The sequence below is a fragment of the Diabrotica undecimpunctata genome, chromosome 10 (genome assembly GCF_040954645.1).
Source record: "Diabrotica undecimpunctata isolate CICGRU chromosome 10, icDiaUnde3, whole genome shotgun sequence".
Classification (NCBI taxonomy): Eukaryota; Metazoa; Arthropoda; class Insecta; order Coleoptera; family Chrysomelidae; genus Diabrotica; species Diabrotica undecimpunctata.
Window position 1 is genome coordinate 68413690 of NC_092812.1, and position 25616 is coordinate 68439305.

The 25616-nt window shown below is 32.1% G+C and overlaps 3 protein-coding genes across 3 annotated transcripts in view; 2 read left to right on the forward strand and 1 right to left on the reverse strand.

The window, feature by feature from the left end:
* The window catches only part of Ca-alpha1D (Ca[2+]-channel protein alpha[[1]] subunit D), a 960824-nt gene that overhangs the window by 189659 nt on the left and 745549 nt on the right, over window positions 1-25616 (forward strand). The gene's annotated exons all lie outside the window — the stretch shown is intronic.
* On the reverse strand, window positions 15807-19782 carry LOC140452324 (protein immune deficiency-like). The gene is made up of 3 exons (XM_072546511.1): window positions 19414-19782; window positions 18636-18919; window positions 15807-16063 (listed from the first exon to the last, which is right to left on the reverse strand). Exons 1-3 carry the CDS (start codon window positions 19634-19636, stop codon window positions 15932-15934), a joined length of 639 nt encoding a protein of 212 aa, XP_072402612.1. The 5' UTR covers window positions 19637-19782; the 3' UTR covers window positions 15807-15931.
* Window positions 23352-25616, forward strand: part of LOC140452330 (ras-related protein Rap1) — a 41177-nt gene continuing 38912 nt past the window's right edge. The window contains exons 1-3 of the mRNA XM_072546516.1: window positions 23352-23522; window positions 24260-24451; window positions 24706-24834. Of these exons, the coding sequence (XP_072402617.1) occupies window positions 24269-24451; window positions 24706-24834 (312 nt within the window). The 5' untranslated portion in view covers window positions 23352-23522; window positions 24260-24268. The remainder of the gene's footprint in view (window positions 23523-24259; window positions 24452-24705; window positions 24835-25616) is intronic.

The window sequence follows — 25616 nt, forward strand, 5'->3', positions numbered from 1 at the left end:
ATTTCCAATAAAATATCTAAACTTTTTACTTCTACAATCGATAACATCAAAATTTCCTTCAAGTCACACAACACCTTAGGTTCCTTCTTAATCAACACCAAAGATAGGATGAACACACTTGACAAAAGTGGTATTTACAAATTAAAATGTGATGATTGTGATGCCTCTTATGTAGGTAGAACCATTAGAAAGTTATCCACTAGAGTTTCAGAACATTTGAAAAGACCAAACTCTTCAAGTTTTGGTCAACACTTATTATCCAGTAAACACAATTTTAACATCAACACTGGTTCATCTATCTTACATGACATTAGTAGAAAGAAAAACTATATGGAGTTGGATTTATTGGAAGATTTGGAAATTACAAGGGAAACGAATGAAAACTCTCACTGTCTTAATACTCAAATTAATTTAAATTGTACTAAATTTAAACCTATTTTTAAAAACTTTATTACAGCTTCACCTCGTAGGGGACCCAGCTCGACTGTTTAGACTTCCTGCACTGAGCACATCCATAGTAATTTTATAGTTATACCATTGACTGTGGGTTCAACTGAACTACTTGGATTACACCCCATTTATATATTTTGCTTTCCATTTTGATTTTCAATTATTAGTATTTTAATTACATAGTCAGATCTCTTCCTTTCTATATTACAGATAGTGCTTGGTAGACCATTTTATTGTAGTCAACCACCCACTGTTTAACATATTGTTTAGTCCGCTTCTTGCATTCTTACTTTTCGTCTATTTCAGTTGCTCTCAAACTAACACCTTAATTATTACAGACATGTTTGAGTGTGAGATCTGGATTATTCAATTTACTTAAAAATATTCTATATAATTTTTATTTTTCATCAGTGATCTCCTATAGTAGTGTCAGTTGGACTTTCGGTCAATACTTAGTTTCATAGAATTGTAAAAGGTGCAGATCACATATCTATGATTGTGACTGCTCATCCAAGTTGTCACTTGTCACATGTCACCCCAACATTTCCGTTAGATCAGGAGCCATTCTGTCTCCGACTTCTTCAAGCAATGTAGCCTCCCTTAAATTATTTTAAAGTGTTTGTTTGTCTATTTGTAGTGTAGTGTAATGTACAATTTTATGTTTATGACATCTTGTTCTTGCCGGATAGGCCACAATTGACGAAGTAAGTCTATAAACGTTAATCATATAAAAAACCTTTTTTCAACCATAAAACTTCGAGTTTTTATCGAAGTTATTCAATTTCTTTGGTTATAAAAAAACGTTTCTTGGCTTATTTCAGATGCCCCTGAAGATGATCTAGGGATCGAAAGTACTTGGGCAAGATTTAATTAAACTGTGCTCGATATATGCCTTTTATCTGATCAAAGTTCATATATATATTATATATATATATATATATATATATATATATATATATATATATATATATATGATTGTTAAAGTTTTATAAGTAGTGCCATAGGGTGGACATTGTTCACCATTCAATTGGTTCATAGATGACATGTGATAGGTCAATTGAATCGCTTGTTTGATTTTTGCTGATGATATCAAATTATATAGATATACAGGAAGATTTATCGTGATAAAAATACTTCACGGAGATACTTCAACAGACTGTGGTACTGGTACCAAGTTAATAATTTAAAGTTAAATAGAGATAAATGATGTCACAAAGTTTTTTTACAGGCAGTAAAACATATTAATCGAACTATACTATAAATAATATTCCTTTAAACTATAACGGTCAAGTTAGAGACCTTGGTGGGACTTTTAATCAGAATCTTAACACTCTAGGGGGCGCGCACGTGTATTTTTTACACGTTTAATAGAAAAACTCGTCTAAAAATTGAACCGTCATCAATCTAACGATATCTTCGCGTCCACGATATGCAGATAGAAGAGATAAGATATTGCGTATGTGACGCATACCGGGCTAAGTCAATTAAGTCAGCAACACAGTCATCTCAAATTCCTAATCTATCGCTTTCTTTCGTGTCTTCAATGTCAAACGTGGTTTTCTTTCAAAGACTTTCAAATTTGCAGATGTCAAAATCCTTTTAAATGATGCCCTTAACAACATTACCAGGAGAGAGAGAGAGAGAGAGAAATGGATAAACTGTGTGAAGCATGTGCACAATACAGTAAAAAAAAAGTTCTGGGAACTTGATAATATTATTGAGGTCATGGTTGAACCGTTGATAATATAAGTTGGTTGTAATAGTGACAGTTCCAGTTTTTCCTAATTGTTTTTACCATCAAGGTAAGCCATCTTGGTAGCCACTTTTTTTCCTTAGCTATAAAACAAAAGTCGAACGATTTTTTTGGCATATGAGCCTCGTTTGTTTGTATTTATTTTCATAATTATCCCACTAATCTCAATTATTATTTGTAAACCGTTTTTATAAAAATAATGCGTAACATACATTTGCCTCAAGTTTGATTTATTATTTTGATCTAACTTCACCAGACTGATTAACGAAAATAGAAACACAAAATATAAAGTGTTTGAAAAAAAAAAGGTATTTTAATTGTCATTGTCATGGATTTAAAACTTATGTAGCAGAATAAAACAATATAACACCGGCTGAGGCCGTGGATGCATCTTTATCGTTCGAAATCTCTTCCAATACTAATTTCATGCTGTACAGCTGTGTACAGTGTTGTCAGTTGATTTAATATTAGTATTTGCTTTAAAAATACAAACAAAAAATTGTATAATGAATATCTGTTCCCAAGCTTATGACATATGGGATGAGAAAAACATTTATTTCCGTCTTTGTAAGTGCATTAAAGCGCTCAACAGAAGCGTTAAGAAAAATATTCGAAAAGACCTCAGAGGTTATAGAACAAACCAGATTCTTGAAACCATAGAGAACAATAAGAACATGAAAGTACTAAAAACATGTAAATCCACTGGCAGGAATAAAATCATAAAGATAAAAGACGACCGTGGAACATTGTGCTCGCATAAGGAAGAGATCGTTAGAGAAATCCGAAAATTTTATGAGAAGCTGTATACTTCTACTATTCCGAACCCCGGTATACCAACAAAACATATCTTAAATGTGGGCTCAGAGGATCTCCCTGAAATAATAACATCGGAAATTAGAGCCGCCCTAAAACAAATGAAAAATGAGAAAACACCAGAAGATAAAATTACTTCAGAGATGCTAAAAATGGGAGGCACTGCATTAAAAGAGGCAATGAGAGCATTACTGAATAAATGCCTATTGGAAGAACAAATGCCAAAAGCATGGAAAAATGCGGAAGTCATTCTACTCCACAAAAAAGGGGACGTCGCAAATATAGAAAACTACCGACCAATAAGCTTATTGTCACACCTTTACAAACTACTAACCCGAATAATAACAAATAGTATGACAGCTAAGCTAGATGCATACCAACCAGTGGAGCAAGCAAGCTTTCGTAAGGGTTTTAGCACTATCGATCACTTGCAAACAATCCGGACAGTTATTGAAAAACAATAGAGTACAACATACCACTACAAATGGCATTTGTTGATTATCACAAAGCATTCGATAGTATCGAGAAATGGACTTTCTTAACAGCATTGGACGACGCCAGGGTAGATTCAAGATATGCTGCCCTCCTTAAGAATATATACGATGATGCTACTTTTCACGTAAAAATAGATGATGATCTGGAAACTATGAAAATAGACCTTGGCAAAGGTGTGAGACAAGGCGACACCATCTCACCCAAGTTATTTACTATGGCATTAGAAAATGTCTTCAAAAAACTAAATTGGGCCGAAAAGGGATTAAAAATAGATGGAGTATATCTTAACCATTTGCGTTTCGTAGACGATATAGTACTAATAAGCACAGATATCCATGAACTAAAATCAATGCTACAAGATTTAAATCACAAATCGAATCAAATAGGATTAAAAATGAATCTCGACAAAACAAAGATATTAAGCAACAGCTTAGAAAACATCACGATGGATAACATCAATATAGAAAAGGTAGAACAATACATATATCTAGGAAATGCAATTAACAACGAAAAGGAAAATCAAACCCTAGAAATTAAAAGAAAGACACAATTGTAATGGGCTGCTTTTGGTAAGTTGAGCTTCATTTTAAAGACAGAAAAATCCCAATAAACTTAAAACGAATAACCTATGACACTTGTATACTACCAGTTGCAACTTATGGTTTGGAAACTATGGCAATAACAAGAAAAATGGCAGAACAATTAAGAGTAACTCAACAGGCCATGGAGAGGGCCATGTTAAATATAAGCCTCAGAGACAAAATTCCGAAATACGAAACACCGAAATACGCAGAAAAACTAAAGTAACCGACATCATGGAAAAAATAGCGACATTGAGATGGCAATGGGTAGCACATGTAGAAAGACAAGACCAACAGATGGTCTCATAAAGTGACATTCTGGAGACCTCGAGAAACAAAAAGAAGCGTGGGAAGACCCAAAAAGAGATGGATAGACGATATAACAGCTGTAGCTGGAAAGCAGTGGATGAGAATTGCAAAATATAGAAAAGCGTGGAAGCAATTGGAGGAGGCCTATGTCCAACAAAGGATAAATGAAGGCTGAAGAAGAATAAGAAGAAGAAGTGCATTAAATAAAAACGACCTATTATTTAAAAATATGTATTCATAAATAAATCACTTAATTTTCGTAATACATATCCGAAGAAGGCGGAGAAAGCACTAAACCGCAGCCAATTAAAATATTTATAACCCCATAAGTGTAAGTTTCGTTGTTTACTGGCACTATCGAGTCTCGTTGGATAGATCTTAGGAAATTTTTCGTTTTCCCACAATTAGTCTACGTTGGTAGGTGTTGATTCTTCTTCTGATACGCCAAGTAACCTTCTAATAGTGATCACGTGATGTCTCACCTAGAGCATTTTATTTATCAACCACCTTTTCATTTGATCCTACACTAATTGTTTCGCTACTTCTAATCCAAACATATCGTTTTCGTTTATTTCTTTATTACCTTTAAAACATCGGTGTAGGATGTACAAATTCAGTACGGGCACATTCACACAAACATTCAGTTTCATTACAGAAACTACTACTGTAGCTTTGACAACTTTCACAATATAAGAAATCATTCACAATGTAGGAAATACATCAGGGGATAAATGAGTTGATAGCCAATGTATGTGTATATTAAACTGTTTGCAAGATGATTGAATTAACTGGTTCTGGTTCCTGGTTTCAAAAACTTATAGTGAATCTCTTAAATATGAGTAAATTTTATAATTTTATAAAATTTTATACAAAAATAGCTATTAGCTTTTCTGTATAGTAAAATGCTGAGGCGATCGTCACAAAATTAGCTACACTAATAGTTGGAAGAGTCCAATTACTCGAAGAGGTGAGTCCGTTATACAACATGTGAACGTTTCCACTTTTATTATAGTATTAATTCCTTGTGATTTTGAAAATTTCTAATAAACCACATTTATCACCTGTGAAAGATAAATACAGTAATGATGATAGTGCTGGAAAAATATGTGAAGAATCTTTAGATAATTCAAATAAACACGAGTCTAAAATGCAAGTATCTTTGAATATTTTAAATAATTTTAATGAAGTCATAATTTATTATTTTGAGTTAAACTTTCTGTATCGAATCTAAAAAACAATAATTATTTGTTGCAACTTTACTGTTAATAAACTTATATTGAAGCGAAGCTTCTTTACTGGCGTTGTATTAATTTCTCTCTATAGTAAAATGCTGAGGCGATCGTCACGAAATAGTTGGAAGAATTCATTTACTCGACGAGGAGAGATGTACCTACTTTTTTCAATTCTATTAGAATCTATAACAAAAACATTAACTAGCAGCGGTTTATGTACTTTCGAATGTTTACCAAAAATTGTTAGAATAATTAAACTTTGTAAATCGTTGATTGTAAAAAATCGTAAAATAAAAAAAATTTAAAATACAGAAAACATGGTATAAAGCTTTTTGCTAGTCTACAGTACTGCATACAGTACAACTATTTATTATATTTATAATCACTAGGATCCATTTTAAAATTAATAAAACTATACTTTAAGTATTCAGATCTGTATTTAACTCTAAATTCAGAAAATTGCACTTAGACCCCTTTTATTCTAGTGTTGTTTGATTTAAGTATAAAAAATGTGACTTGGCAACATTGTGCGCAAGCTGTCAAAAATCATGAATGGTGGTGAAAAAATAACATGCAATTTGTGTGTATAAATAAACAAAAGCAGTTAGTTATTGCAGTGAACATTTTATGGTACAAATCTAACTTTGTTTAAGAATGTGTTAAAGATTAATGATCACAGTGAGGTTATCTGCATCCCAGAAAGAAGAATTGTAACATTGTAAGCTGTACAAATATATCTGATAATTGAGATATGAATAGGATAAAAAAAGATGAAGTAAAAGATGAAATTTATGAAGAAGTAGAGACTTTGATGGAAGAGATCCCCACACAAAAGTGGGAAATGAGGGCATGTATAACAGGGGGTGAAAGTAAGCATATGAATACAAATGATAAAAGATTGATTAGACTCGCAATGGAACAAAAGATAAAAGTAATGCGAAAGGAACATAGAAAATTCCAGACTCAAACAGGACAAATCAAATAGTCCATATATTAATTGAAGAAAAGTTCTCCAGTTTAATAATGAATATGAAAACGAAGTGACATGCTGAATGGACTCACTTTTTTGGAAGCCATAAACTAGTCATACCGCAGTAAATTGGCTTATTGTACATTTTACATGTAATTATCATGCTTATTACAGGTCTAGTGAAAGATCTTGTACAGGTCTAGTGAAAGGATACCAATTACCAAAGTTGCATAATGAAGCAAAATATATTTGCATTTATGTAATGTAACTATGTAATTACACTGTACTTAATTATACTTAATACTATTTACTTAATACAAAAATTAATATCTTAAAATAATATACTATACTATGAATATATTTATGACTTTATACCATTCTTCTACTCAAAGTATGAATGAAACTGCACATCTCATCATCAGACACTATTTCCTTGCACGAATAAGTATCTTTCCAGTGTATAAAACTCTCTCTAGTATAGGGTTTGTATATTTGTAGAACATCTGTAATATTTTGCTTACAGATATCCATTACTTCTCTGACTACATATTCTGATACATGTTGTTCCTTTGGACCAATGATGGGATACACCCTCATCCATATCCTGCAAATATCAAGAAAAGTAAAAAGTTGCACATTTTATTTTATGTTACATACAATGAATAGAAAATTAGAAACCTTACAAATGAAAACTTATTTGCAAATATTAATTCCCTAGAAATAAAATGTAGGATAGAGAAAGCAAGATCTGCATTTCAAAAAATGACTAAGTCATTCAAATGCCATGAATTATCAGTACCAATAAAAATCAGGTTACTATGATGTTATATCTTTCCTCTACTGTTGTATGGAGTTGAGTCGAGGAGTCTCACAGATGCTACCTCCAAGAAAATTTAGACTTTCGAAATGTGGCTTTATTGTGAATCCTGAAGATATTCTATACCAACCACATTACTACCCATGACTTTTATTTATTTATTTAGACACCTTACAAACACTATAGACTAATAGTAATTACATGTAAAGTGTTTAAGACCAAAAAAATACAATAAATGAATAAAAGAAACAAACAATAATACAATACGGAAAAAAATACAATAAACCCCTTAAACCCAGTGCTGATGAGCAAGCAATGTCTTAAGTTCACAGCTTTTTACATTAAATATATCCACATGAGTCAGTCTATTAGATACTTCATTACAAATTTTTAACATAGAGTTTATTGGTGATATGTTTCTATAGTAATTTGTAAAGAATAGATCTAGGTTAGTTATCCTTAACCTACTCTTGTGTAATACTGTTAACAATCAAGTGTATGAACATAATGGCCTGACTGTTTCTTCTAGTGGCAAGTGACTGCAACTGAAATAAGTCTAACATTACCCTGTATGAGACCACATATGGATATTTCTTATTTTTCCTTATATAGAGAAATCTTAAAAATCGTTTTTGCACTTTTTCAATCATTTCTGAGTTTTAAAATGCAGTAGGAGACCAGATGATTGAAGCATATTCCATATGTGATCTCACCAGGGCATTATAGAGTTTTATAATTGTTGACTTGTTGCAAAAAGGAAAATAGTTGTTAACAACAATAAAAACGGCCAAAATCAAATACCTTGATCACATCATGAAGTACAGCAAAAGATATGGGTTGCTGCAATTAATTCTATAAGGAAAACGAGGACCAGGAAGGCGAAGGATTTCCTGGCTGAAAAGTCTATGTATGTGGTTCAACAAAAAACCACAAATCTTTTCAGAGCAGCAGTTCGCAAAAAACAGATTGCCATGAAGTTGCCTGTATCCAAAATGGATAAGCATTACATGAAGAAGAAGAAATATTAATTCAGAAAGATCTATCAACATATCATCTGATAGTTTATTTCAACATCATCATTCTAGGTCTACAAACCTACGTGTGTCATAGCCTCCTCAAGAATTTCTCTCTAGTTGTCCCTATCCATCACCTTCCTCCGCCAAGCACATATTCCCATATTTATCATGTCTTCATCTAAGTTATCAAGGAACTTTGTTCTGAGTCTTCCTCTTCTTCTCTGGCGATTTAGTCTATCAAGGAACATTTTTCTAATTGGGTCATTTTGTTGTCCTACCCACCTCAGATGTCATATCTTAATATATTTCATGATATCTAGTTCCTGGTATATTCTATAAAATTTGAAGTTGTATAATCTTCTCAACGCTCCATTATCATTCACCTCTCCATAGATTCGTCTTAGATGGTGTGGTTCACAAATTACAAAAAAGTTTTTGGTGTCATCGATGAAATATTAATAAAATCAAAATATTATTGTTATGTTCAAGTATAAAATGTATCCATAGGAATCTCAAAAATGTGTGATACAGAATAAATTATTAAAAAATTCTAAAATATACCAAAGACCTATATAATTAATATTATTTTCACATAAAAACACTTCATTTTTACCACGAAATGCTAAAGAGTATAAAGAAATAAATTTGATTGTTGCTACCACATGCCATGGTTTAAGTACTACACTCCAATATTATTTATCATTTATCATTTGTTTTTGCTGTTCAGTATCAATGCTCAGGTAATTTTAGATCTTGTTATAAAAATTACAATGGAGTTAATGTGGTCACTGGAGATTTCATGCACTGGCAATTTTTTATGTACATTTTTCCAATAATTTATCATTAGTGTTGTTTGCTTGGAAAATAATTTACAGACGTAACAGTACAATACATTGTTGGTTTCGGTATAAGCCAACCAATCTCTTTAAACTCGCTAATAATTGTTCTGAATGAGGCAATAGTTAAATTTCTTGTGAAATGTTTTGATCCTTAGTTCAATCGAATAGAAGATATATCAATTTCTTCCTATCAGTCTAATATGAAAGGTAAATATTCATTAAATGTAGTGTCCCGTAGCGTAAATCCATTACTTTTGAGTTATACCAGACTAATTATTTCTGTAGTTTTAATAGAGCTTATACTATAAGAGAGAACTGACCACAGTTTGAGTGTGTGAATTTATTATTCAAATAATGTTTAGTTAATATCTTTAAATCTACAATATCTACTAAAAGTTAATTTTCTTAAAGCTAGTTTTGTTAGTAGATCGGCGATATTAGTAAATAATTTTACTTACGTGAGGCTCATTCTGAAATATTTTATAAACTTTAAACATAAAACATCTAATATGAGTTAAACAACCAAATGAAACCAAACATAAAATCTAATGCCAATTACGACTTTGATTGTTGAAAACTTTGACCGTTTTTATTTTATAATTCGATAAAAAAAACTAAATAATATTCAATGAAAACATAAATTAACCCCCTAACTAACTACAAAACTTGAGGTTAAGAAAATTTCAACCGCTTTTCCATTCTACGGTTTTGTGTAGTAAGCTAGTAAGTGTCTGTCTCTCTTTAAATCACTATTGTAGATAGAGACAGCCTGAGAAGTCACAGACAATATTAATTCTCAAGAAGACAAATTAATTCGTTTGGTTGCATATATTCTGGCGTAAAAGATTTTTATTGTAAGATTATAATTTTAAAATAACGTAAACTTTGTAAATTAAAAGGCTATAATTTTGTTTCAAAATGCCATGAAAGTGGCTATGGCGGTGTAGGAATTTTGATACTAAATGGCATTTATTATCAAATAATTAATGTTAACTATAATTTTAATATCGGAATAGAATTGTGTGCAGTATTACTTAATAAAGTTGATATATCTTTTGTGTTTATATATAATCCATCTGGCATCAGAATAAAAAATGCTGATTAGATACATTTATTTGAATAATGTGATTATAATAAAACAGTTTTTTGTGGTGATTTTAATGCCCACCATTACATGCGGGATCCGATCTCCGATGACCGTAATGGTAGAATTTTAGACAAAAGCATGGATTTTTTCGAATTAGTTTCTCTAAATGACGGAACACCTACTAGAATCGTCCGAGTGAGAATTATTTTGCCGTTAATTTGACTATCACCTAAGCTACATTAATAAATCGTATACACTGGTCAGTATACTTATCCCAACAGATTGTTACCCGATCATTTTCCTATTAAAATAGAACTTAAAATTAACCATTCGATTCATCATTCATAATTAATCCATCAACAAAATGGAACAATTGCCGCGCTGACTGGAAGCTATTTCAGAGAGATTTAGAAAAACGATTATCTACATTTTTATCAACTGATAATCTTTCTAACGATGAGAAGACAGCCCTACTCTTTTTCAGACTATATCTCTAGTTGCTTCCAAATCCATCCCATAAAAAACTTTTTACTTCTTCAACACCCAGGCCTTATTGGTGGGATGAGGAATGTACAATATAAAATAAAAAACGATCAAAAGACTTGAAAGCGTAGTGAATGCAAAGTAAGCATAATAATTACATAAACTATAAAAATGTATAATCAGACGATTATTTAAAATAAAGAAAAAAAGTAGTTGGATAATTTTTTAAATAGTCTGAAGAAAAGCACCCATCTCTCAAAAACAGAGATATAGAAGAGACATCTCTCTTCCGTATCACGGACAACCGTAAGATCAATTTCCAATAATTATCAGTATAACAAAAAACCTTAACTTTCGGAAGATCTCATTAAACAGATACTAGACTAACTTGCACCTTCATCTGCCCCTGGTAATGCTGTTGGTAGGAATAAAGAAATTTTTCATTTTAATACTAAAATAGATTCATGTCAAAACCTTTTACTTTTTGCAAAAAAAAGGAGAAATAAAGCTCCCGATTTAGACGGTTTTACTTATAAGATATTGGACAAATTGCCGTCAAATGCCAAAGACGTTCTCTTACAAATCTTTAATAGTTGTTGGTTGAAACAAGAGTATTGCGATACTTTAAAAATATTATCATATGCCCTTTACTCAAATTCAACTTAAACCCAGAACTTCCATGATACTATAGACCAATTTCTTTATTATTATGTGTGACAAAATTCTTTGAAAGGCTAATAAAATTTAGATTAGAACATCTTATTGAAGGTAGTTCAGTTTTTCCCTACTCACAGTATGGATTTCGTAAAGGTCGAGGTACCATTGATGTTTTCATACATTTAGTTACGGATATTCAACTCTGTTTCTCAAAAAACAAATTTATGCTATGTTTGTTTCTAGATTTGAAGGGTGCATATGACGTGGTTGATTTGGAAAGATGATCTGTAAATATAATAAATTTGTATGTAAACAGAAAAATATAGGTACTTACGGGACCATAGAAATGTATTTCACGGTCCAAGAATATTATATAACGGTCTCACACAAGGCTCAATTTTAAGCCCTTTATTATTTAATGTTTATACTGTAGATCTGTATGGTTTGATGGATGACAAATGCAAAATAATTCAATATACAGACGACATATGTTTATATAGGCAGGTCTCAGGCAGCTGAGACGAGAAGAAAAACGAATACTTAAAAAAAAAGAAGAAAGAGCATATAAAGAGTCAACTAAAAGAACTATAAGGCACAAACAGAAACGGCGAAAGTTCTACAAGAGGATTAACCAGAACAGGAAAGAATTCAAACCTAGATTATCAATCGTTAGAAATATAACAGGGGAGATCATTGGTGATCAGGACCAGATACTAGAAAGATGGGCAGAAAACTTCGAGGAAAGGCCAAATAGAAGAGGTGAAACAGGGCTCCACGGATCAGAAATTAAACTCGAGGACATTGACGACGAAAGAGAGAAAGATAACATCCCAACAGAGGTAGAAGTCATCCAAGCTATACAAAAATTGAAAGAAAACAAAGCTCCTGGGGCAGATGGCATTCCTTCAGAACTTTTAAAGCATGGCAAAAAAACCTGACACACTGTATATGTAGACTGGTAGAACTGATCTGGAAGCAAATAAAGTGATGTAGGTATAATTGTACCTATCCACAAGAAAGGAGATCAAACAATATGTGACTACAGAGGAATAACCCTCCTAAACGTAACATACAAAATATTGGCATATATTCTTTACGACCGACTATCGGAATATTGTGAAGACATAATAGGTAAATATCAGTGTGGGTTTCGTAAAGAAAGATCAACGACCGATCAAATATTCCTTCTAAGGCAAGCTCTGGAAAAAACATATGAGTATGGCATTGATACTCATCACCTGTTTGTTGATTTTAGATGTGCCTATGATAGTGTTGAAAGAAACGCACTGTACAAGGCCATGATAGAATTCAACATACCAGTACACTTAGTAAAATTGGTGAAAGCGACCCTCTCAAGAATCGAGTGTAAAGTTAGAGTGCAGAACGGAGTTTCCAGAACGTTCCAGTCTCAGATAGGACTTAGAGACAGCCTATCATGCCTTCTATTCAATATTGCACTAGAGAAAGCGATAAGAGAATCTGGAATAACAGCCAGAGGAACTATTATTAATAGCAGCGTACAATTACTAGCGTACGTCGATGACATCGACATTATTTCAAGAAGAAAGGCTTACGTGGTCGAATCATTCAAGGCGCTTGAACCAGCAACAAAAAGAATGGGACTAGAGGTTAACACTAGTAAGACGAAGTATATGAAAGTATCAAATTATATACAAGCAGCACAACCCGAAGATCTAACGATCGGAACATATACTTTCGAAGGAGTAAGAGAGTTTATATACCTACGCTCACAAATTAATCAGAATAATGCAGTAAGTGCAGAAATTAACAGACGGATATATCTGGCAAATAGAGCCTATTATGGATTAAAAATTTTTTTAACAACAAGCCTAGTTACAAAAAGAACGAAACTAGTGATATACAGAACTCTTATCAAGCCCATCCTCACCTACGCGTCGGAAACATGGCCGATGAAGATCGTTTCATATGCTTTGAACGTAAAATCCTCCGGCATATCTATGGAGGAGTACAGGAGGGCGGATTATGGCGTAGACGCTATAATTTCGAACTTTACTGCCTGTATGACAAGCCTGATTATTAGGTCCATCAAAATTAACCTGCGGTGGTTAGGTCACATAGAGAGAATGAATGAGATGGAGCCGCTAAAACATATTTATAACCAAAGAATAGATGGAGTGAGAAGGAGAGGCAGACCCAGAGCACGATTTAAGGATCAGGTGGAGGAAGACTTGAGAATGTTGGAAGTACGAAACTGGAAAGCCAAGGAGAAGAATAGGAGAGAATGGAGACTTATCCTTGAGCAGGCCAAGACCCACCTTGGGTTGTGGAGCCAATGACGATATGTTTATATACCAGCCATAAATCCTATGAAGATTGTGTGAAATTTTAAACTTAGCTTTAGTATCATAGATAAGTAGGTAAAAAATGGGTTTTAGTATATCACAAGAAAAATCTTCGATTATATATTTCACTAGACGTAGATAAAAATCACAGTCAAATGTCAGACAGGTGATTATGTTTTCCCCTTAGCAGAAGAGTTTAGGCATGATCCTATATAAAAAACTTTCGTGGTCCAGCCATATGAAGTACGTAAAACAAAAGTGAGAGCGTGGAATTAACCTTCTGCGTTTCGTTTCCAAAAAAAGATTGGGTGCAGACTCTTTAAATGTTTTATAAATCCTACATACGATCCATTCTGGGGTATGGTTGTATTATTTACGGTTCAACATGCAAAACAAATCTTTTAACACTCGACAGAATACAATTTAAATCAATAAAAATTTGTCTAGGAGCTATGATGTCTTTACGAAACCAAAGAAGTTCTAGCAGAAGCTCAAGAACCACCTTTAGACATATGTAGGCAAATGTTAACCAACAAACGTCTAATAACATACGGATCGTTTAATACAACTATAGTTCACAAAATAGGTTTACTTTTGATAAAAAATTTAACAAATTCTTACTGGAGAATCAAAATTCACCTCTTGCAGAATCTGTTATTGATACGAATTTATTCAAATCTTATATATTACAGCTACCACAATTTCCTTTGTAGGAACAAGACCTTGAACTTCTGATGACAAACCAACCATTACATTGTCCTCTTATCCAGACATGCCAATTTTAACTAATCTGATATTTAAATCCATACTAAGCAAATTAGGGGAAGATTTGACAATAATTTATACAGATGGATCAAAAACTGATGAGTGCTAGTTTCGCATTTTTTGTTGCAAATAACAATTATGTTGAGAAATACCGAATTCGAAGAACGTTGTTCTATTTTTACAGCCGAGTCTGCTGCCATACAGAAAGCACTAACTTGGTGTGTCACTAATTATTGTGTGAACATCGTAATAGTATCAAATTCTCAGGCATTATTACAAGCTATCTGTAGCCATCCATTCGATAGTTTTTAAGACTGCATTATCCTTGTTATCAAAAATGATTACATGAACTAAAATTCCCCAAAAAAAAACAGTTACTTTACTCTGGGTTAAAGGACACATTGGAGTAATTGCAAACGAATTAGTGGATAGTATGGCAAAAATACAGATGAGATATCCGAAATTACAAACATTCTCCTTTAAAGATCTTTTTTATATCATCAGGATATTGGCAGGAAAGATGGAGGTCAAAATATAAAGAGGTCCTGAAGACTTCTAGAAACCATTACTTTTCTATTCATCCATGCTTACCAAAAAATATTTCCCATTTTAATTTTAACTATAATAAAGTACATTCCTCATTTAAAAGTTACTCCTTGCCTCCAATCTGGAATAAAACTTGAGAATCAGGTTGAGACTTAAATTAAACACATACCAAAGAGAGTCCTGCAAGGTTTTCACTAGCAAATGTAACCTGGACACAAACTGGCTACATATAATACAAACATTGTAAGGAAATTTTCAACTGAGAAAGTGTGTACTAAACCTCTAAAACTAATCAAAAGCAGTAGCGCACCTAGAATTTTTCTGTGGGGGTGTTTTGGTTGGGCACCAAATTTTTTTTATGATGTCCACCTACCTCCTACCTCCATTTTGCGTCCTTAAAATTTGTGAGTAACAGTGTCGGAATAGGGTCCTGGAGGGGGGGGGTTTAACACTGATCAAAGGGGCAGAATACTTGAAATTAAAATGGAATAGATGCTTCCAACTTGTGGCAACAATAATCAAAGAGAACTAACTAGAATACCTATTAATGTTAGTACATACATTACAATATAGAGAAATCAAGAGCTATACAGTCAAAATCCAAAAAACATTATTAATAATTAAATGTGTTTTGTGAATTTTCATACAAAAAATATACAAAAACAAAAGTTATGTTAAAAATTGTTTATTTATTATTTAGGTGTATAGAAAAATGATCTCAATAGAAAATATATTTTATGGTTCAAGGATAAAATGTAGTTATATTTATATGTATACACAAAATATTGTTTCCCCTAATCTCTTCTACGAGTCCATCTTAAGACAACATCTTTTTGGTTATTGTCCCACAAAATAGTACACAGTGTACCAACTGTTCCTGATTTAGGATCATTCTGAAACCAATCCAGCAATACTTGATATATAACCTGAAAATTAAACAGAAATATGAGTGTTACTAACCAGATAGATATTTAAATATTAGTGGATATAGGAAACTAACACATAAATAAAGCATTTGATACAGTTACATAAGAGGGAAAATTGGTTTAATTCTTGTTTGGTATTAATCCAATATCTGTTACTCCAGTTACTCGGGCTATTCACCTCCCACCTTTGTCGGACTGAACCAATTCACTTGTGTACATGAATATCTCGGCACCAACAAATAATAGTGAGTGCTTTGTACTGTTATTAGCTTAGTCGGTAGTTTCTAAGGGGTAAAAAAGTTGCAACCAAAGAAATAATGTTTCATAAGCAAAGAACAAATTTTTATTGATTTAAATACAGAAGTTTAGTGTACAAAACTATTTTTAACATTAGAGTTGTCTTTAGGGGTGATTTTTAAAAGTTGAGGAGTTTAAACTAAAGAAATTTCATTTCATAAGCGAGAAATGAACTTTTAGTTATCTAAATGGAAAATTTTACATTTTAAACGATAAACTTTCTTAATACTTAAAAACTTGAAACCAATGAAACATCATTCACAACAGGTGAATGAATTGATATTAACTTTAATTCTTAAGTTATTAAGTTCTTAAGCATTTTACATCCTAAATGATTATTGTTGAAAATTTGTATTTAAGTACAAATTATCATTGAATATGCTTATTTTACTTAATTCCATCAGATTTGAAGGCATAAAAAATACATGTTTTTTTATTTTTTTCACTTAGGGGTAGTTTTGACCCCCTGAACTAAAAGATCACTTCACCCATACACAGTCCTGGCAGAATTGGGAGGAAAGGTCCTATTTTCTGCCTGAGTTACTGGACTATGTGTTTCTTATATAGCTTTGTTTTCTGTAATTCATTACCCTCTCTCGGTGGCATAGTTTCCAGCACTATATAGTAGAGTTATTTGTGAATTTTAGTTACTTTATATAAGGCAGGCAGGTGTTGTGTACATCTTCAGTTTTCAAATCTGTAGCTGCAATATCATTGAAGAACTACAAGTAGAAGATACTGTGAAACAACAAGAGTTTTGTGAAACAATTCCAAATTTGCTCAGAAGAGACCCCAAAGTAAAAAACTGTATCTTGTTTTCTAAAGAAGCAGCATTTTGTTTATATGGCACCATTGATAAACAAAATACACTCTTTTGGAATCCGGAAAATCCACATTGGTTTCAAGAAGGTTATAGACTGATGCTACAAAAAGTTAATGTTTGGCAATAGCAATGGTAATGGCAGTTTGAATGCAGGTGTTTACTTAGACTGTTTACTGACAGATTTTCATTGGTAAATATTTAAATATAATAGTTCCTCTTGTTGACACTGACATATATCAGTTATACCTAACATTTAAAATAAAAACTGAAAATTTTGTTATTGGCTGTGTATATATACCTTCTCCATCACCTTCTCAGCTTTATTTAAGACACTGTGAAACTGTTGAATATGTTTATTTAATTTTACTTGTCTCTGGTCAAATTAATACAAAAAATCAAAAATTGTACTGTTCTTATATTTGCTGACGATGTAAAACTGTTTAAACAAATTCAATCCTGGACTGATGCTGTTCTATTACAGGAAGATCTTAAATCATTTTATGATTGGTGCAGTTTAAACAAAACATCACTTAATGTAAACAAATGTCATAAAATGACATTTTTGAGGCAAAGAAAACCAATTACATTTGTTTATTCTATAAATAACTTGCCATTGGCCTCTAAAAATAAAGTATCAGACTTGGGAATCGGGTTAGACACCAAACTGTCATTCTCAAGCCACATCAATCAAGTAGACACATCTGTAGATCTGTCTTTGTTCACATTTAGAAAACTTTATTGAAGTCTCATTAGGCCCATTCTAGAGTATGGATCAGTTGTATGGTCCTCATCATACAACCTTTACACTGAACAGATTGAAAGGGTCCAAAATAAATTTTTGAGGATAGCAGCTTTCAGGAGTGGATACCGGAGAGAGGAATGACTGTCAGTAGGTAAGAGATAGTATTGATTTACTAACACTTGAGTCAAGGAGGATATTGTTAGATTTATGTTTCCTGCACAAAGTTGTTAATGCTATTATAGATTGTCCTCAATTGTTATCACTCATTAGTCTCAAAGTACCCAGTAGAAACAACAGAAATCTTTCCAGTGCCACTTCACCGCACTAATTATGGTATCAATGAACCAACTACACCATTGGTCCAAGACAAATAAATATTTTGACTCCAAAATTAGTTTATTTAAAAAACAACAAAAAGGTATCTTATAATAAGTGATCTCTTTTACATGTCAATACCCTTGATAGCTGTATTAAAGTTTGTTATAGTTTTTTATTCTGAGATGTTTGATATTTTAAAAATTTATTGTTTTTAAGGTGTAGCTTTGTTAAAACTTTTGTAAATAGATTCAGTTAATAAATAAATAAATAAATAAATATCTTATTGTGGTCTTGTAAATTCTGTTTTTGATTTTCAAAAATTAAAAACAGTGAATACTTAATTATTATTTGTTTCTACAAAATTGCATGCAACTATGATTTACCATACTTACTTCTTTAATACCATATACTTGATGATCTGCTATAAATTGAGAAATTTGCCCTTCTCCAATATCACAAGCTCTTGCTACATCTTTCCATTCAGAGTCCATATGAGTTGCAGCAAACTGTAAATCATCTCTTGATAAAGATTGTGTACTAGCCTTCAAAGATCTAATGGCAGAAGTCTCAGGGATGTCAGTCTTTTTATTTTTTTCATTCCCACTGAAATTGTATGTATTTTTGTTTCCTACGTGTATGTCTTTCGAGTGTGATATGTTTATTACTGTAGCTGAAGCTAAAAAAAACTTGCTTAAAATCAAAACATGAAAAAAACTAAGACTTTCCCAATGACTTCATTGTAAGAACATCAATGTATAATTATTTAAAAAGTCAATAAAATCATTTATATTATTTATATTTATTTAAAAATATAAGTATTTAAATTGTTAGAAAATAGAAAATTATAAAATAGAGTAATTAATTTGTTCAAAAGAGACAAGATTAATATCTTTTATATAAACAACCATAAGATTATTATGGTTTATGAATAAATGTTTTTTAACTAATGGGAAAATCATATAATTTTTAAATGTCTATTTTGGTATGGTACTAAATGCTACTTAAACAAGTGGCGCAATTAGGGTATCCCTAAAGTGATATCATGGTCTTATAAATCCATAATGTGATAGCATTAGACACATTACAAAATTTTTTATCTGAGTTTACATGACAAAAATGGGATTTCACAACCAAAGATTTTAAAATCTGTAAAGAGTTTTAAAAACTAACCTGTTGATGGACTAAATTTTTTTCCTCCGTTATTTCTTTTCGTTCTTGTATTAAAACTAGTGAAATTATTTTTACGAACTTCTTGATATTCAGGATTATCATCCTCTAGATCTACCGTGTAAGTAATTTCCTCCTCTATTTTCTTATCTTTCGGACCATGTCTAGGATTTGGCAAAGCATCAGTTGTAATGTCATCTTGATGTTTTTCTTCTGAACTGGACATTTTATTACGCTTACTAAGTTAGACTAAAATTTATCACAATCACAGTTTTCCTTGCAAAAAACAACAAACCTTAACAATAACAAAGAATAAATTTGTCATCTCAAGGTGTCAAGTACGCTTAAACATCAATGCACTGTTGCCACGATTTACTTATTAAATATACATTTAAAGTATTTAAAATAAATAGATCCATAAAAAAATATCACAACTCGATAAGAGTAGTAGAAATAACTAGTATCTCCGATGGGGTAGCTAGCTTAACCTTCCAACTATCAAAGAGATACAATATACAAATTATACAAGTAAACGCCCCAACGATTACTCACATTAACGAGGAAATATAGAAATTCTACAGTAGGTACCATAACTAAAGCATTATATAACAATAAAAGTCACTTTAAGTATTTAATTGGTGACTTTAATGCCAAAGTGGGAAAGAGAAACGGAAAGGAACTAGTTATGGGAAATTATGGAGTCGGTGAGAGAAATGAAAGGGGAGAAAGACTGGTCCAGTTTGCACACTTCCTATGCTATTCCTATACTAAAACATGCCTATTGCAAATACATTCTTTAAGAAAAATTGAACAGAAAATGGACTTGGGTAGCATAAAACGGAATCATTAAGAACAAAATTGACTTCATTCTAACCAACAAGATTGCTACAGCAACAGATGTCAGTGTAATAAATAAATTTCAAACAGGCAGCGACCATAGACTAATCCGAGCAAAAATTCTTCTAAATCTGAAACTAGAAAGAATAAAATTAATCAAAAAACCAACAATAACCGGTATAAATATTTTCAATCTAAAAAAGAAAACTCAGATCACTACCAAAGAACAATTTATGAAAAATTACATGACCAAATCGATAGCTTTCAATAAATGAAAATCATCCTTGATAGTGAAAAAGAAATCGGAGGCTTGCAACAACAAAATTAACATAGTAAACTGTCTGATAAAACTAAACTAATGCTAAAACAAAGAAGGGAAATGAAAGTAAGTAGCCACATATAAAAAATGCAATACACTGAACTTCGTATGACAATAAGGAAAAGTATTAAGACATACATAAGAAAATACAATGAAAGACTGGTACAAATGCAATCGAAAACAGAAAAAAACTATAAGAACACAAGAAAATCATTAATTATTGGGAAGAAGCAAATCGTTGCATTAACAAACGAAAACATCAGAATTACCGACAGAAATGAAATAATACAAGTCTGAAGGTGTGACTAAATTTTACAGCGAACTATACAAACCCCCTGAAACACACGAAGAAGCAATCAGTAAGCAAGAAGATGTACCAGAAGTCCCTCCGGAAGAAGTAGAATCGACAATTGCAAAAAGGAAAAGCGGTAAAGCAGCTGGAATAGATGGCATAACGATGAAACTGCTTAAATGTGCTGGCAAAAAACCTGCAAAATCTTAGCAGGCATATTTACGAATTAAAAGAGGATATCAAAAACTACAGACCCATAAATCTACTACCAATCATATCACAAGATATTCACAAAGATTATCAGTAACAGATTAACAAATGCGTTAGATGCTATACAGCCAAGAGAGCAAGCTGGCTTCAGAGGTGGATTCAGTACCCTGGATCATATGCATACGCTTTGAGAACTAAATAGTAGAGCTAAAGAATATTAAATACAGCTAGCATTAGCCCTCATAGATTTGATTTAGTTATGGTAAAAATTTATGAAAACACTCTAGAATTTCCCACTAACAGAGGCGTCCCACAAGGAGACGTAATATCACACAAGCTCTTCACTGCAACTCTAGAAAATATATTCAGTAAATGAACTGAGAGAACAAAGACCTGTCCATTTATGGAGAATACCTGAGCCATCTAAGATTTGCAGTCGACATCGTTATGATTGCTAATAATTCTGCAGAACTACAAGTACTTATAAGCGACCTAAATGCAGCTATCAATTAAGCTGGACTAAAAATGAACTTGCCAAAAACAAAAACCATGTACAACGAGCTAGTGGATGTCCAAGATGTACTAATAAGCAACACTGCACTTGAGACAGTAGATGAGTATGTATACCTACCTGAGACAATTAATACATAAATCTGATTTCTTACACCCAGAAATCAACAGAAGAATGAAACTGACTTGGGCATCTTTTGGTAGAAATGCAGTTATATTCAAATCGAAGATGCCACTCCACCTGAAGAAAAAAGCATTCGATATACGATAAAATAAAGTATACTACTAATGATGACATATGGCTGTGCAACTTGGACACTAAAGAAAGAGTTAATAGCGAAACTTAAAGTCACTCAAAGATCAATGGAACAATCCTTAGTATAACAAAGAGAGATCTAAAAATAATAGAATGGACCAGACAGAAAACCAAGGTCACTGATGTAATCTACAGAATTAAATCTTGACAATGGCAGTGGGCGGCACATTTAGCGAGAATAACTGATGATCCACTAGAATCCGTCAAGAAGACGTCCAAATTTAAGATTTGACTATGACATAGGAAACAAGCCGGTTCAACATAGCACAGAAAAGCGAATATTAGTATTAGTATTAGACAGTCATGGGCAGAAATAAAGAACGACTATGTAAAGACCGTGATCGGTAGAATACGCTGATAATGATATTATCAAGCTAAATAATATTCATAATAAACTAGGATTAATTATGGTTAACCAAGCAAACTGCTGAATGTAGTATGTAGTAAGATTTTGGTTAAGGATATGATAACAAATAAATGAGCTATACTGAGCTGTTTTATAAATAGAATCAGTACAAATCATATCAATAATAAATATATCTACTGATAAATTGGCAGCCGCGGCGACACTGCATATTTCAGCAATGTCACGTCAATCCAATAAATCTGGTGCGTTATTATTATTAAGCCCGCATTTCACGTACGGCGCTGCGATGAGAAACGGATTATTTTCTCATTCTTGTAATAAAAAGTTAAAATTTGTTAATTTTATGTCGCGTTATTGTTATCCTATGTAGAGTCATTTATGTATTTAGGTATTAATAAATACAGTACAAAATATTTTATTAAAGAAATCAAATTATATCGTCAACAAAGACGAAAGTAAGGTGAAAACATGTAGTTTGACTACAGGAAGATCGTTATAGAGACTGTCTGGAAATCCGAAAAAGGTTAATACTAGCTCTTATACAAAATTATTTAAGAATTTTCAATTTATTCTTTGATTAAATGAAACATTAGCAAACAAGGATGTGTCTTCTTGTACCTTTTTTTATCTTCAAAAACAATTCTTAAGTATGTGTTGGAACATCCGTTAAAGAAATATAAATATGTTCAAAAGAGGTTTGAATATCTAATGAGCTTTAGGGATAAAGAATACCGAATATATTCTTCCGAATTAGTTCCTAGTAGAAAAAATTCTTAACCGGAAGAATGAAATTTAAATCGTGTATGCATTTTATAATATCTCCAAGAAACACTCAGATGGTGTCCAATTCATCTATTCAAAATCGTTTTCGCTCTAACAGAAATATTTAACATATATTCCGACAAAACGTGCCTCTGTATTAAAGCTTAGATGCTTTAAAAATTGATAAAGCTATTTATTTTTCGCAATAAATTGTAGAATAGTTTACACGATTTGTGCTGCATAATATGAACGTAGCCACCGCAGAATGAATGAAATGCGGAACGTACTTTGACACTAACAGATTGAAGTGATCTGTGAATTGTGATTCTAATCGCTTATTCGGTTGTCGGGTGCGGCATGCGCTGCTACAAGTGAGCATAGTTGGTGGAAGAATAGTGACAATTTTTACAGTATCTGAAATGTTTTACATATAAAGGTATCAGCAATAAATTTGTTTAGTTTATCCTTTTGAGCAGTAATAGAAAACGGTAGTTGAAAGGTAAGTTATTAGATTTTATACTAATTCGTACATAATCATGATTATACCAATCTGAAGTGAGTGCCAAACAAATCTCCAATGTACTGGATTGTTAGTAGGATGACACATTCAAATAAACTGTTTTTAATCTCAATTTGTTGTTAGAGGGGTAGTCATAATTGATCGTGAAGTAAGAGAATCTTACAGCACGTCTGGAGCAGTGGAGAGGATATTTAATTAAAAGCATTAACCTATGTACCCATTCTACAATTTGTTGTAGTCAATTTGAGATGTAGGGCATTAATATTCGCTGGACCCCCCCGGTAGTGCATGCAGTAAATATTAATTTTATTATGAAGCAGTACTCGATTGGTAAATAGTTAGTAGTGTTAATATTCTTCCATTTCATCAAAATTATTAAACTTCCTCTCTATTATTCACAATTTTCACTACCCATAGCTTCCTGTTGCATTGTGGTTAGGTTAACCACTAACGGTGTGGCTTTATCTCTTACCATATACCTAAATAGATCACAGTATACTAAGCAATTATTGATGACAAAATATATGCAGATATACGAGATTCCACAGCAAAATTAGTCCTTTAGAATGGGAGATATCAATGATAACAAGGAATAAAAGATAGGAAGAAAAGAACACTGAAGTTTTGTAAATCAATGCTTATGAAATATCTAACTGACTTTCAAATACCCAGAATTAATAGTATGTGACAAAATCATTATTTCTTTTTGTTTTTAGGTAGTAAAAATGCGTGAGTACAAGATTGTTGTATTAGGATCTGGGGGTGTAGGTAAATCAGCTTTAACAGTACAATTTGTACAAGGAATATTTGTAGAAAAATATGATCCAACAATAGAGGATAGTTATAGGAAACAAGTGGAGGTAGACGGACAACAATGTATGCTGGAAATACTGGACACAGCTGGAACTGTAAGTATTACTTCAATTAAAGAAATATCTTGGCCTTCAAATACTTCCAAAATTGCCTGTATTCAAAATTCTCATGCCAAAGTTTTATTATTGAAAATGAACAAAGGATGAGTCATCTGGTTGAGTGATTTGTCAGCACAGTTTCATAGCCTTCTTGAATAGTCCATACAAAGGGCATTACTTTTGGTAATATTTGACAGTGAAGGAAAATTTGCATGATATACAGTATCAAAAATTATTCTGAAATATTTTAGGAACAATTTACTGCAATGAGAGATTTATACATGAAAAATGGCCAAGGATTTGTTTTGGTTTATTCTATAACTGCACAGTCTACGTTTAATGATCTCCAGGATTTAAGAGAGCAAATTCTACGAGTAAAGGTAAGTGATTTTTAAATTCAAATCTAATATGTGAAAATATGCAATGTAGATTTTCCTACTATCTTTATATCCATATCAGTGTGATACTGTTATATTCCACCAGTTTATTGAGTTCTACTTGGCATTTCCACACTACTCGAGAGGCTGCCTTAAGGTTCCTACGAGCCTTATAGCTGCTTGCTGTATATATATTGATCCACTAAGTTCGAAAGCCCTTCTTAAGATTTATTTCATTCATGAAAGTAATGCAGTTAAGGAACTCTCGAGCTTGAGAGATCTCTCAATTTAAATCAGATGTATTCACAAGGATGTCACCATGTTGTATAATCTTTTACACACAACTAGATTCCTTGAAAGATAGACAAATCTTGTTTCTTCTAGATAAAGAAGAGTAGCCAAATTATTCCTTCTAATTAAAACATTATAGAACTAATTATGATTATAATTCATATTCATCTAGATTGGCTATCAATCAGCTTTCTAATAGGTTGGGCTGTTTTGGAAACGTAAATGTTTTTAAATCTCAACAATGGTGCATATGTGATATTCTGATTGTGCTATAACTGTTTTTATTTAAAAATTGTATTTTATGAAATATTTATTTTTTGTTATGCCTAAATGCTATGGTATATTTGTCTGCAGCTTTGCTACTCTGTATTTAAATAAATAAATATAATGTAAAAATTGAAAACTTAACCTGTCACCAACAAATATTCAATAGTATTTACACATAACATAAAATATATTGTTATAAGCTTTTCAAAATTAAACACCAGTTGAAA

Excerpts from the sequence above, each read along its gene's own strand:
- LOC140452324 (XM_072546511.1), bottom strand. The coding sequence starts at position 19,636 with ATGTCCAGTTCAGAAGAAAAACATCAAGATGACATTACAACTGATGCT. Across the intron at positions 18,920-19,413 it reads AAAATTTAGTCCATCAACAG|CTTCAGCTACAGTAATAAAC; the intron begins GTTAGTTTTTAA and ends AGTTTTTTTTAG. Across the intron at positions 16,064-18,635 it reads AAGTATATGGTATTAAAGAA|GTTATATATCAAGTATTGCT; the intron begins GTAAGTATGGTA and ends TTTAATTTTCAG.